General features: G+C 42.1%; 2 protein-coding genes across 12 annotated transcripts in view; one reads left to right on the forward strand and one right to left on the reverse strand.

Moving 5' to 3' along the window:
• Window positions 1-14,478, forward strand: part of LOC112222531 (arginine-hydroxylase NDUFAF5, mitochondrial-like) — a 55,224-nt gene that overhangs the window by 27,303 nt on the left and 13,443 nt on the right. The gene's annotated exons all lie outside the window — the stretch shown is intronic.
• Window positions 1-14,478, reverse strand: part of LOC112265407 (kinesin-like protein KIF16B) — a 31,363-nt gene that overhangs the window by 3,986 nt on the left and 12,899 nt on the right. The window contains exons 16-26 of one of the 11 annotated variants that reach the window (XM_024442722.2): window positions 13,993-14,075; window positions 11,765-11,853; window positions 10,648-10,680; window positions 10,265-10,318; window positions 7,233-8,591; window positions 6,486-6,662; window positions 5,049-5,154; window positions 4,777-4,824; window positions 4,429-4,479; window positions 308-430; window positions 33-122 (exon numbers count right to left, since the gene is read on the reverse strand). In XM_024442722.2, the coding sequence (XP_024298490.1) occupies window positions 33-122; window positions 308-430; window positions 4,429-4,479; window positions 4,777-4,824; window positions 5,049-5,154; window positions 6,486-6,662; window positions 7,233-8,591; window positions 10,265-10,318; window positions 10,648-10,680; window positions 11,765-11,853; window positions 13,993-14,075 (2,213 nt within the window). Of the gene's footprint in view, window positions 1-32; window positions 123-307; window positions 434-567; window positions 3,727-4,428; window positions 4,480-4,776; window positions 4,825-5,048; window positions 5,155-6,485; window positions 6,663-7,232; window positions 8,592-10,264; window positions 10,319-10,647; window positions 10,681-11,764; window positions 11,854-13,992; window positions 14,076-14,478 lie in introns of those variants that run through there. The other 10 variants (XM_024442713.2, XM_024442745.2, XM_024442736.2 and 7 more) reach the window with 10 other exon arrangements.

The following is a 14,478-nucleotide window of genomic DNA, read 5'->3' on the forward strand; positions in this document are numbered from 1 at the left end:
GTATGTGGTAATTCCTAGTTCAGTCTTTTTACCTCGGGGTATTTCATCTTGAGAGTTTTGTGCATTTCCCGAAAGCGGCTGTATCTCCTGAAGACGGTCCACGTTTCATCCATTACAGTGATCTAAAGAGCGAGGAAAATAATACTGAGTACAAGACTGATACAACGAACTCATTGAATAACGGCAGAATTCTAAATGGAGCACTAAGTAAGTAGTAAGACATGGACCTGTCAGACATGTACGCAAGACCAGAGACAGCAAAGTGACGATCCTAGGTCTTGAGAGATACTTAACAAGAGAAGCGTACCTTAATTTCAAACTCAAAGTGCTCATCTTTCCCTTGCCCTCTGAGAACGTAGCGAGGAATGCTAATTTTAACGGGGTCCTTTAGGCAGCCGGAGTTGGTCCCAAGAGGGACAGAGACAAATCGCTGCTGGGAAAGACATGGGTGGAACAAAAGGAAATTGGGAGAGAGAGAGAAACATGGACAGGAAGGTGTAGTCTTATTTATATGACAACAGTGAACAGGTATGAAACAGAACAGCCAGATACCGCCAGGCAACAAAGGCTTATACAGAATACCATCTTTATTTTTTTGTTAAAACAATTAAACATATTTTATTAACATTATTAGTGATCATAGTCACAAGCCATATTGTACATCAGACATTCTTCATGTTACTTTTCACACATAGTCCTCAAAACCATATTGCACATTACCATATGATTGATATGCATAAACGTACACAAACATATTGAAGAAAACAATTTCACCAGCCAAAAATGATTGATGTGAGCATTCATGTAAGAACAGAGAAGGAGAGCTAAGTTGACTAAACAAAAAGGTCAACCTATTCCCTGTAGTGGGGAAGAAAATCTATGAAATATCCAATTAATCAACTACACCAATACAAAACAATTAGGTTTGTGAGTAAAACTGTTCTTAAAGTGACAACGATTTGATTAAGGTGTACCACCACATTGGCAGTATGTTAAGAGAAGCATTCAAATATACTATAAAATACTTTAAAATAGCAGCCATTGGAGTTACACCTTTACATTTTAGTATTTGATCTATATTCATAATATGGACATGTATTTTCTTATAACACAATGTTCATGAGGATTCTGTAGATACGTTTCAATAAAATGTTACATTGACATTGTGGATGTACGTTAACAATTACAAAAGGCATGGTTCCCATGTTACAATAATGATGTTTTTTTGTTGTTTTTTTAAATATAATTTTCAACTAATCAAAAAAATCATTTAAACAGTGTTAAATACATATTGAAGTGGTATGGCGGTGCCGTCATGCTCAAACAAAATAGGATTTACAAGTGAAATATTTAATATAATGTTGCTAAACTCTTATAGTATGCAAACCTTAATGTCATCAGTCTAGCTAGCTGATGATTAACCTCATGATTAACTGCCAACTCACCATGGCTTTCTTGCTCAAGTGCAACGCTGAAAAAAATAAAAAAAAATAAAAATAAAAGAGTTCAGCAGGACGGCACGGTCATTACACTTCAGGCCTGCAGTGGCAGTTAAACTCCTTTCCTTTTATTACCTACTAGCATTACATCCTTTTATGACCTGTGAGCACAGCCTTAAAATCAGGTTGACAGATGATTGATAAGGATTGCTGCATCCGAGGTAGAGCTGAAAGTTAATTTCCAGGAATCAGCTGGGGGCCTGCAATCAGAAGGAAAAGGGACAATGGCGACGCCTTTCCTGGTCTTTCTTTTGGTCTCATTCTGCCCTTTGTGAGCCGTGGAGAATGCGATGTCAAGCACCATACATCTATTGCTGTGTCTCACAAGCACACATCGGATGTCTGAGCGTCTGCGCAGCTCTAATCCCTGAAACTGGGGTTGGATGGGAACCAGAGTTGAGCCTCGAGGTACCGGGTGAAACACAACATCCTCTTGCACCAGGCCTATGTGGTTGTCTGTGAGAAAGAACTGGCAAAGGACATCTTGGCGCAAGGTGGAATAGTTTTCCACCTTGATGGAAGTGTAGATAAGAAGGTGTATGTCAGCCAATGAGGGCTTGTTGGGTCCTTCCATGTTGCCGTGCAGGATGTAGAGCAGGTCAGCCATGATCCTCTTAAAGCGTGAGGTAACACAGAGGCCACAATCCAGCTGGAGGTCTGGAACGTGGGACCTCCAGTCCAGAGAGAGGCGTGAGAGGTCTCCACGAAGCAAGGGGTGGGCTCCTGGGCCTTCCTGAACCTCTGCCGGGGCAAGGATTTTCAGCAGGGTACAGCATAGCTCCTGGGTAAGCTCTTTGCTGTGGGTGAAGATGACCAAGATGGTGTCTTCAGTGGAGCCCAGGAGTCGTACATGCTGCCCAGCAAAGCTCACTTGGATCTCCTTGATGTGCAAGAGACTGAAGTGCTGAAAAACTGCCAAAGGCTGGTTGTTACCTAAACCAGTACCAGCGGAGACTGCATAGAGGTCGGTTTCAGATAATAGTAAGCAACTTGGTTGTGGTGTAGGCTGTTTGCAATTGGCAACGCTTAGCCAGTAGATACCCAAAAGGTGGTGGGAAGTGGCAGCGATTTTGGGCGTCACACAATACAAACGAATGAGAATCTTCTGAAGTGGAAGAGACTGTAATTCCGAAAGGAAGATGGGAAACTGCACGAGCGTCTGACAATAAACTACAGGCTTCCCATCTTTGTAGGTTGTCACAGAGCCTTTAGGCCATAATGAAATGTCCGTAATTGCAGACATATGACCTTTCTCAGGTACATTGAAAAGGCAATTGCCTGTCAAATTGGCAAAATGAACTTTATTCTGCCTTGAGTCGGGTATCATTGAATGGTCAAGCTGCTTTTTCTGAACAAATGGAAGATCTTTTGTAACTATGGTCATGTACTGAGAGAATGTAGTAGTCAATGCTGAAGTCTCTCCTGCTCGAACCTGCCTAATGATATCCCGTGTACTCTGCAGATATCGTCCAGCGTCGTTGTAAACTCCAGACAGCTTGCCTGCCAAGTATCCAAGGACGTAACTCTGTTTGGCTCCCAGTTCCTTGGTTAGTCGATCCGGTTCTGAAGTTACCAGATTCCTCTGCACCTGCCCATTTACAGACTCTTTGGGGATCTTGTTGAGACCAAAGTAGCCTTTGATGACGATTTGTCTCTTTGAACTTTGTCTCAGTATGGGGACTTCAGAGTTGATCATGGTTGCAGTGTCGTTACTTGTCTTGCTTGTGTTCTGAACTTGGTCTTTGGTAGCTTCCACAGAGTCAAACTGTGTGAGTCCGTGCAACACTGGGTTTTCTGTTCTGGTTTCTCTGGACTGAGAATATGATAGACTTTTGGTCTTGTCAACAATGCAGCAACTAAAATTGGTTACTCCCTCATCTGGGCTACATTGGCTGTTACTTCCATCCTCACTGACTATGGTGTTTGTAGACCTAAATCCCCAGTTCTTGGTTTTAAAATCACAGCCATTGTTCTCGCTCTCAGCTTGGTCAACCTTCTCCTTCACTCCCACCTGCCACCATTTTGCTTTTTCACCCTCTTTATAAGGCAATATGCCCTTCTGTGCCAAGACTTTGGTTTCCCCTTCTGGATTGTGAATTTTATCTAACTCCGAGTGATCTTTGCCACCTTCTTCTTCTGAACTTGTTGTATGCCCTTCCAGATGAGTGCTCGTCTCAAGTCCTGGGACATACAGGTAGCTACGCCACAGCAAGGGCATGGAGTCTTTCTGTGTGGACAAGGGGGGGATTCCATGACTATAACTTCAAACCAGAGATCACAGCTCTGAATTATAGTCTTTCAATTATTCATTCTCACCCCAGTAAATTAAGTTCTTCCTCCACCAAGTGTAAAAATCCAGTTGTGATTGAAATAAAATCGAGATGAGCAAGATCACAATTCAAAACAGAATTAAAAGAGATTGATGATTATTATGCAGCAGGAATACAAAATTACACATCCCAGGCTTCCATGCAATCTTGTTCTTTTCTTACAAGACCAGATATCAACCTTGTTTGGCTGGACATTTCTCCTTATCCTGTTCTACACTTAGGTCGGCCTCCTCAGTCAGTGACTGGTTTCCTTTAGCCAATTCAGTATTTTATCCAATTTCCTGCTTCTTTGTGATTGTGTGGATTTTTCTCGTCAATATCCCCATAAACAGCTATATTCTTATGTTTTTGCCATTTCTTTATAAAGGTCTTAAAAAGGTTCTTGGTTTAGGAATCTTATATGGTTTATCAGATACAGGTATCCCAAATGTGTGAAACAGAATGTTCCCTAAAGCGCCTTTTACAAACGGCATGTATTTTTTCCATAGTTGGTGTGGTGGTTTGTGAAGATTCAGCATGATTGCCACTCAAGTTAAATTACTGTTTAAAAATGTCTTGTTAGTTTCTCCAACAAAAAAAATAAAATACTCAAGTCTTACCTCATATTTCAATCTCCTAGGGTTGACAGGGTTTTGCAGCTTGTTGTCATCCTGTAATGAATAAGACCACACCTCTAAGCAACGACAAACAATTCCTAAAAGATACACTGCAATGTCAATTTCATCTCAAACTAAAATTGCATATGTTACGGCAAATGGACAACTTCGGCATCAGGCAGCAGAGTCTGCCTGATGGCAGACCCATCTCCTAAAACATCATCCATATAATTAGAGAAAGGTTGGAAAAAGATCCCACGTGATTGGTCCATGTAACCTCTATAGAGAATTATCAGAAATGCATGCAGATTATAGTTCATTCTGTATACCGTGTCGGGGACCTGGGCTTACCTCATCTGTTAATCTAACAGAGCTAGAATCATTAACTTCTTTGTCCTCCTGTAGGATTGAAGAACTTCATATAATTGCTATTTTTTGAAGGCACAATTTCCAAATGGGGTTTTCTTTATTAAGCTCCTATTGAATGGGAGACTACAGTGACTAAGACTTTATGAGTTTGAACAACAATAATATATGAGTGAGATTGAGAAATATCACCATCTGAATTTTGCATACGCTCTGTACAGAGAATGCAAACAAAACAATGCATCACTGATGCTTACCTGCAGAGATTCAGATGAAAGTGAGAGCTCAATGTTTTTGTCACCATTGATGCGGTTCAGCTTCTGTAACCTTCTCTTAACCTCCTCCTCAATATATGCATTTATCCTGTCAACGGATAAGGAAACTGAGACACTCAATCTACAATAGCCAGGTCAACCCAAGGGTCCAAAAATAAGGCATCTTCAATATGATCATCTGGTAGTTACGTTGACATCTACATTTTACCATTCCCAATCCTACAACAAATTTGCCTGTGCTGTTTCTGGCAATCATTGTGAATATTGCATAGGATTTGACACATACAGTTCCTTCAGAAAATATTCACACCCATTTACATTCTCTTCATTTTGTTGTTACAAAGTGAGATTAGCTCGATTCCGTTTATTTTTTATCCTGGAAAAACTCCCCAGTCCTTGACAATTACAAGCATACCCATAACATGATGCGGCCACCACTATACTTGAAAATATGGAGTGTGATACTCAGTAATGTGTTGCATTGGATTTGCCCCAAAACATAACATATTATTTCACTGCCTTGTTGCAAACAGGATGCATGTTTTGGAATATTTTTTATTCTGTACAGACTTACTTCTTTCCACTCAGCCGTTAAACCCTGTTTTAAAGTCACCATTGGCCTCATGGTGAAATCCCTGAGTGGTTTCCTTCCGTTCCGGCAACTGAGTTAGGAAGGACGCCTGTATATTTGTCATGACTGGGTGTATTGATACACCATACAAAGTATAATTAATAACTTTCCCATGCTCAAAGGTATATTCAATGTCTGCTTTTTATTTAAAAAATGATCTACCAATAGGTGCCGTTCTTTGCGAGGCATTGGAAAACTTCCCTGGTCATTGTGGTTGAATCTGTATTTGAAATTCACTGCTCGACTGAGGGACCATTCAGATAACTGTACGTATGGGTACAGAGAAGGTAGTCCTTAAAATCCTGTTAATCACCATTATTGCTCACAGAGTGAGTACTTGCAACTTATTATGTGACTTGTTAAGCAAATGTTTACTCCGGAACTCATTTATTGGGGTGGCAGGTAAGCCTAGTGTTTAGAGCGTTGGCCTAGTAGCCGAAAGGTTGCAAGATTGAATCCTTGAGCTGACAAGGTAAACATCTGTCGTTCTGCCCCTTAACAAGGCAGTTAACCCACTGTTCCTAGGCAGGCAGTCATTGAAAATAAGAATTTGTTCTTAACTGACTTGTCTAGTTAAATAAAGGTAACATTTTTAAAAAGTAAAATAAAAATGGGGTTGAATACTGCTTGAATAAATACATTGCAGCTTTTCATAGTTTTTTTTTTGTGTTAAAATTTGTAAAAACATATTTCCATGTGGTATTTTGTGTGGGCCAGTGACGACAAACATCTATTTTAAATTCAGGTTGTAACAACAAAATGTGGAAAATGTCAAGGGGTGTGAATACTTTCTGAAGGCACTGTACCCGTCATCTGCGATAGGAAGCACCGGGGGTAGGCTCTGGATTGGGCTGACAGGGGGGGTGCTGAGACCGGTCTTTTCATCGCCGCTCCCAGTGTGACTCCTTCCACTTCCCTCAGTTTTACTGATCCTCTGCTTCAGCTTATGGATCTCCCGCTGCACCCTGAGGACATGGAGAGAAGATGGAAAGTTGTCATGTGTCTATCAACCCAAAGAGTCCTGATAAATACGCCCATTCCACAAAACTATTAGTACAATATCATTATAAAAAGGCAGAGTTACTCATTTATCATGTCCATAATCATATTACCAATTGAGGAACACCATTTTAAAACAGAGATTGACCAGTGTGATAATACCATCATCACTCAATGACACCATCTCGCATCATATCATCATTTGACATAAGCTTATCTACATTTTCCATAATTATGTGGACAGTGTTAACTCAAATACGACAAGGTTCCAGTTTAACAACGTTTACTCAACCGGATTAGGCCAATACATGGTTGCCATTACACTCAAGACAGGTTCATCAATGAGACTCCTGCACAGGCGCACTAATAACAGAGTGATAGCACCGTATAATAACAGAAATATAAGGATACTTAAACATGACCTTAACAGACAGCAATGTGTCTTCTACACACCTTCCACTAAAAGGACAAATGTTTTACTATTAATTGATTCTACAGATTGATCTGTAGTGACAATAAATAACAAGCATGCTCACCTCTTCTGGTCGAGTTCCTGCACGGGCCCCAGAATGGAGGCCGTGCGCCTGGATTCCTCACTATCAGAGACCTGCGAGACACTGCGCCTCAGCGCTAAGTGCCTTCTCTCCAGGCGCGCCACCGCCTGCTCTAGGGCCTCACGCTGCTGCTTCTCCCGCGACTCCAGGATCTCCTTCTCCTTGCGCCGCACTTTCTCCTCCTGGCGCGCCACGTTGGCCGTGAACTCGTACGTCTCCTGCAACTGCTGAAGCTGCTCAGCACTGGCGCAGTGCGAGGTAAGGCGCTCCTCCTTCTCCTCAAGTTCCTTCTCCACCTGGTACAGGGTGTTGTCTAGTCCCAGGGATATGTTGGATATGCTGTCAGCACCAGTTGATGTTCCGAGTTTCAGCAGCTCCTCCGCCCTCTGCCTCTCCTCGGCCACCGCCGGCAAGAGGCTGTCGGTTAGGCTGGCTAGCCGGCGCTCCTTAAAGAGGAGGCATTGCTCGGCCTGGTGCATCCGCTGCTCCTCTTGGGAGAGTTCAGAGGCATCCTGCGCTCCCTTCTCCTGGGCCTCTCGCAGCTTTCGCTGCCGCTCCTTATGGGCGTGGACCAGGAGGGCCAGGGCAGCGCGCTCTGAAGCCACCTCCTTCTCCAGGCACTTCTTCTGCTGCAGGAGCCCCTCCTCTAACTGACCCAGCCTCTCCACCTGTGCTGCCTTGAAGTCCGTGTAACGGACCTGGGCGGCGTGCCCAGCCTCCACACCCATTCCTTCACAGTCGGAGCGCCCGCTGGCCTCCTTGGCGCAGAGCAGGGCCTCGCGGATCTCGGCCAAGGCACGGCGCTCCTCGTCCAGTCGCCGGGTGTCCTCGCGGGTCAACAGGGCAGCCGCCGCCTCGTGGCGCTCCCTCAGCTGCTCTTCCAGGCGCCCAACCAGGCCTAGCTGCTCCAGCTCGCCCTCCTCCAGCCTCCGCCTCTCCGCCTCCAGCCGCACCGCCTGCTCCACGTTCTCCCGCTTCAGCCGTTCCAGCTCACGGAAAATCTCTGTCTGCTCGGCACGCTCTGCCGCCTCGCTATGGCGGCACGCCTCCTCGTCCTGTGGCTTCTCATCCTTGCGCTCCTCCTGCTGCTTCAGCCGCCTCTGTAGCTCCAGCTCCTTGGTCTCGCGGTGGCGCTCCTCCTCAAAGCGCTGCTTCTCAGTCAAGAGGTCGCGCAGGCGGCTCTCGATGTCCTGGCTGCGGCAGCGGAGGGTCTCCTCCTGGTGGCGGATGCGCTGCTGCACCTGCTCAGACTCCTTGCGCTGGGACGTCACCTCGTGTTTCAGGCGCTCCAGCTCCGCCTTCTCACACTTCTGCCTGTCTTCCATCTCCTTAATCAGCCTCCTGCACCCCAACCAAATACAGATAATACATTAGAATAATAGTGAAGACATCAAAACTATGACATAACACACACAGTAACCAAAAAAGGGTTTATATAAAATCAAAATATATTTTATATTTGAGATTCTTCAAAAGTAGCCACCCTTTGCCTTGATGAGAGCTTTGCACACACGAGGTAGACATCTGGAATGCATTTCAATTAACAGGTATGTCTTGTTAAAAATACATTTTAGAATTTCTTTCCTTCTTAATGCATTTGAGCAAATCAGTTGTGTTGTGACAAGGTAGAGTTGGTAAACAGAAGAGATAGCCCTATTTGGTAAAAGAACAAGTCCATATTATAGCAAGAACAGCTCAAATAAGCAGAGAGAAATGACAGTCCATCATTACTTTAAGACAAGAAGGTCAGTCAATCCAGAAAATGTCAAGAACTTGGAAAGTTTATTCAAGTGCAGTTGCAAAAATGATCAAGCGCTATGATGAATCAAGCACTCATGAGGACCGCCATAGGAATGGAAGACCCAGAGTTACCTCTGCTGCAGAGGAGAAGTTCATTAGAGTTACTTGCCACAGAAATTGCAGCCCAAATAAATGCTTCACAGAATTCAAGTAGCAGATATCAACATCAACTGTTCAGAGGAGACTGTGAATCAGGCCTTTCGTAGTGGAGCAATTCAACAATGAAGGACACCAATAATAAGAGAGACTTGCTTGGGCCAAGAAACATGATCAATGGACATATTAGACCGGTGAGAATCTATCCTTTGGTCCGAGAAGTCCAAATTAGACAGATTTTTGGTTCCAACCACCGTGTCTTTGTGAGACACAGAGTAGGTGAACGCATGAACTCTGCATGTGTGGTTCCCACCGTGAAGCATGGAGGAGGTGTGATGGTGTGTGGGTGCTTTGCTGGTAATATTGTCAGTGATTCATTTAGAATTCAAGACACACTTAACCAGCATGACTACCACAGCATTCTGCAGTGATACACCATGTCATCTGGTTTGCGCTTAGTGGAACGATCATTTGTTTTTCAATAGGCCAATGACCCAACACACCTACAGGCTCTGTGTAAGGGCTATTTGACCAAGGAGAGTGATGGAGTGCTGCATCAGATGACCTGGCCTCCACAATCACCTGACCTCAACCCAATTGAGATGGTTTGGGATGAGTTGGACCGCAGAGCGAAGGAAAAGCAGTCAACAAGTGCTCAGCATATTTTGGAACTCCTTCAAGACTGTTAGAAAAGCATTCCAGGTGAAGCTGGTTGAGAGAATGCCAAGAGTGTGCAAAGCTGTCGTCAAGGCAAAGGGTGGCTACTTTGAAGAATCTAAAATATGTTTACTACATGATTCCATGTGTTACTTAGTTTTAATGTCTTCACTATTATTCTACAATGTAGACAATTGTAAAAACAAAGAAAAACCCTTGAATGAGTAGGTGGCCATACTTTTGACTGGTACTGTACATAGCAAACAAGGCATTTTTTCTATTAGGACTAGTATTGTACGACTAACAATAAGAGTCTCTAATAATCATGTGATGTCAGCATATTTGCTTTTAAAAAGCACACCGTTCCTACAATGTGGTGCATTGCAGGTGACTAGTGAGTCAACATTGGACTTTTTGTACAGTCAAAATGTGAGCATGCGTGTGTGCATCTCCCCTCGCACCTTTTGTGTTCCAACTTCTCCAGCTCTTCCCGTTGCTGCCTCTCAATTTCCAACCTAGGCAAGTACACCAATAGCATTTAGCTGGCTTAAAAACCATGACAGGGAGACTGGACTCAAACACACACACACACTAGAGTATTACTCAACGAGACGGCATGATCACAGAAATGAAGGCTGCAATTGGCATGACTAAAGAACTTCATACAAAATAGTGATTGAAACAAGCGGGGCGACGTGCAAAATCATAACAAAAAAACAAGACGATGACGGCTTATGTTCAAACAAACAGCAGTGGCATCAGGAGACAAAGTGAAAAAGATGTCATGTTTCACTAGCATTGTTAAAACAAAGCAGTGAACATTGACCACTCTGGTCGGGTCTACCTGAAATAGATGGGCCCCTTTTCAGTGAAGAGACTGCCAAGGGAGGGTTCAGAGATACATGAGTTACTGTACTTTTAAAATTAGACTCAATGAAGAGCAATAATTACACAAAGGAGTTAAAACACAGCCATAACTGTTACCAACATTCACTAAATACTGGCTGTGTATTCCTCAAAATATCCATGGTTGCTCTGGACCTACTAATTTCGTTGTTGTTTTTTGTCTGTGTGTGCATACCTACGTAGTAGGTACCTAGTTGGTTGCTCTAGGTAAAAAATTAAAAGCAATCCAGTTTAGGTCTAAATTAGGAGTAAGTGCTATGGAATTACTTGTTGTATTGGACAAAACTGAAAATACTACGTACATCCTCCACAAGGGGTGCTGTAAAACAACAAAACCAAAGCATTCTCAGGCAGTTCTGTACAAGCAAAATTAATCTCTGGCACAACAGATTTTTGGAGAGTTAGTAATAGAATCAATGAAGGCCATACAGTTTGTGTGATGTGGCCTTTGTGACGAGCAGCGTTACCAGCTCACATGATTTAGGCTTGAGTCACAGCAGTTGCAATGTTACAGACCTCCTCCAATCCAAAGTAAATATTTTCCCCATTTCCATTTTGAGCTACACCTGTGCCAACTGCCTAGATTGTCATAAAGACTACCACAACACTGATGTCTTTGACTGGGCACTGTAACATTGTATTTCAGCAAAGAAAATGTCACATTTTTATTTGTTGAATTCTTTTTTACAATCAATCCACTGCTTCAGTCAGTGGTCACGCGGGTGAGCAGCAACGGATAAGCGAATGTAGGAAAAGGAACTCCTGAAAAGGCATGGGGAACTGCGCAGAGGGAGTTGGGGTGAATCATTCATGTGCTGGAGCATACATTTGACTAATCCCAAACCAGTCCCTATTGCCTACTCCCCATGCACTTCTGGCAATCTGAGAGGAATAAATTAGTATAAGCAATATGGGAATAGCTTCACCTTGCCCTCTTGAGTTTTCGCCATATTGCCTATAGCTATCCAATCCTCCCAGATCTCCACAAGTGCATAGACAGTAGGGGCTAGAGGCCGATTTGGGATTAGGTGATACATACACCCACGTACACTCACCCTGGGTTGTAGAGCATTACTGTGGAGAGGTTCTCACATGATTTGTTGAGATCGGTCATAGACGGACTAAAGGAGGAGAGCAGTCCACTCTGGGAAAAATTTCCAACACACAACAAAGTTCAACAACATGACCATTGACCTCATGATGACTCATTGGTCAAGTCGACTGCATCCTAAAAGGCTTACAGTAAACGTGCCCTTCCACTAGATGGTTATTTCAAATCAAAGTTCATTGGTCGCGTACACAGATGTTATTGCAGGTGCAGCGAAATGCTTGGCTACATGAGTAATAAGCTATTCGAGTCATGACTAGAGGTCGACCGATTATGATTTTTAAACGCCGATACCGATTATTGGAGGACCAAAAAAAGTTGATACCGGTTAAATCGACAATTTTCATATATATTTTCATATATATATATATATATATATATATATTATATATATATATATATATATATATATATATATATATATATATATATATATATATATATATATATATATATATATATATATATATATATATATATATATAATATATATATATGTGTGTAATAAAGACAATTACAACAATACTGAATGAACAATAAACACTTATTTTAACTTAATATAATACAGCAATAAAATCAATTTAGTCTCAAATAAATAATGAAACATGTTCGATTTGGTTTAAATAATGCAAAAACAAAGTGTTGGAGAAGAAAGTAAAAGTGCAATATGTGCCATGTAAAAAGCTAACGTTTAAGTTCCTTGCTCAGAACATGAGAAAGCTGGTGGTATCTTTTAACATGAGTCTTCAATATTCCAAGGTAAGAAGTTTTAGGTTGTAGTTATTATGGGACTATTTCTCTCTATACCATTTGTATTTCATATACCTTTGACTATTGGATGTTCTAATAGGTACTTTAGTATTGACCGCCTATTCTCGGGAGTTGATAGGCTTGAAGTCATAAACAGCGCAAGAGCTGCTGGCAAACGCAGTAAAGTGCTGTTTGAATGAATGCTTACGAGCCTGCTGCTGCCTACCACCGCTCAGTCAGACTGCTCTATCAAATAATAGACTTAATTATAATAACACACAGAAATACGAGCCTTAGGTCATTAATATGGTCAAATTCTGAAACTATCATTTCAAAAACAAAACGTTTATTCTTTCAGTGAAATACAGAACCGTTCTGTATTTTATCGAACGGGTGGCATCCATAAGTCTAAATATTGCTGTTACATTGCACAACCTTCAATGTCATAATTACGTAAAATTCTGGCAAATTAGTTCACAATGAGCCAGGTGGCCCAAACTGTTTCATATACCCTGACGCTGCGTGCAATGAACGCAAGAGAAGTGACACAATTTCCCTAGTTTAATATTGCCTGCTAACATGAATTTCTTAACTAAATAAGCAGGTTTAAAAAAATATACTTCTGTGTATTGATTTTAAGAAAGGCATTGATGTTTATGGTTAGGTACATTCGTGCAACGATTGTGCTTTTTTCACAAATGCGCTTTTGTTAAATCATCCCCCGTTTGGCGGTCTTTGTTAGGAAGAAATAGTCCAGGCAGCCCAAACTGCTGCATTTACCCTGACTCTGTTGCATAGAACGCAAGAGAAGTGACACAATTGACCTACTTAAAAGAAATCCATGTTAACAGGCAATATTAACTAAATATGCAGGTTTCAAAATATATACTTGTGTATTGATTTTAAGAAGGCGTTGACGTTTATGGTTAGGCACACATTGCTGCAACGACAGTGCTTTTTTCACAAATGCGCTTGTTAAATCACCCGTTTGGAGAAGTAGGCTGTGATTCAATGATAAATGAACAGGCCCCGCATTGATTATATGCAACGCAGAACAAGCTAGATAAACTAGTAATATAATCAACCATGTGTAGTTAACTACTGATTATGCTAAGATTGATTGTTTTTTATAAGATATGTTTAATGTTAGCTAGCAACTTACCTTGGCTCCTTGCTGCACTCGCATAACAGGTCGTCAGCCTGCCACGCAGTCTCCTCTTGGAGTGCAATGTAATCGGCCATGATCGGTGTCCAAAAATGCAGATTACCGATTGTTATGAAAACTTGAAATCGGTCGACCTCTAGTCATGACTTACTTGATTTAAACCCTTGGGGAGCATAGATCATCCACATAATAATAGTATTATAACAACTGAATAATACCGCAACTAATAAGCCTTTGAGAGAAAGTGCCTTTGGTGTTACCTTCCTCTTTTCCCTTAGTTTAGCTGCCTCTTTAGGGTGGTTGAAACGGAACATGTTGGTTCTCCCCAGTAGGACAACAGCACCTATCAAACACAATAGAACAATAAACATTGAATAAAGGTAATAAGGGGGAAAAAATACTTCTAAAATGACTAGAGATGAGTAAATGTGGGATTGGACATTCACAGAACAATCATTGTGTTGGCTGCCGGGAACACACTGTCGTACACGTCAATCCAGAGCATCCCAAACATGCTCAATCTGTGACATGTCTGGTGAGTATGCGGGCCATGTAAGAACTGGGTCATTTTCAGCTTCCAGGAATTGTGTACAGATCCTTGCGACATTATCATGCTGAAACATGGTGATGGCGGCAGATGAATGGCACGACAATAGGCCTCAGGATCTCGTCACGGTATCGCTGTACATTAAAATTGCCATCAATAAAATGCAATTGTGTTTGTTGTCCATACCATATCCCCACCA

This window comes from Oncorhynchus tshawytscha, linkage group LG02 (genome assembly GCF_018296145.1).
Source record: "Oncorhynchus tshawytscha isolate Ot180627B linkage group LG02, Otsh_v2.0, whole genome shotgun sequence".
In the NCBI taxonomy this organism is placed as follows: domain Eukaryota; kingdom Metazoa; phylum Chordata; class Actinopteri; order Salmoniformes; family Salmonidae; genus Oncorhynchus; species Oncorhynchus tshawytscha.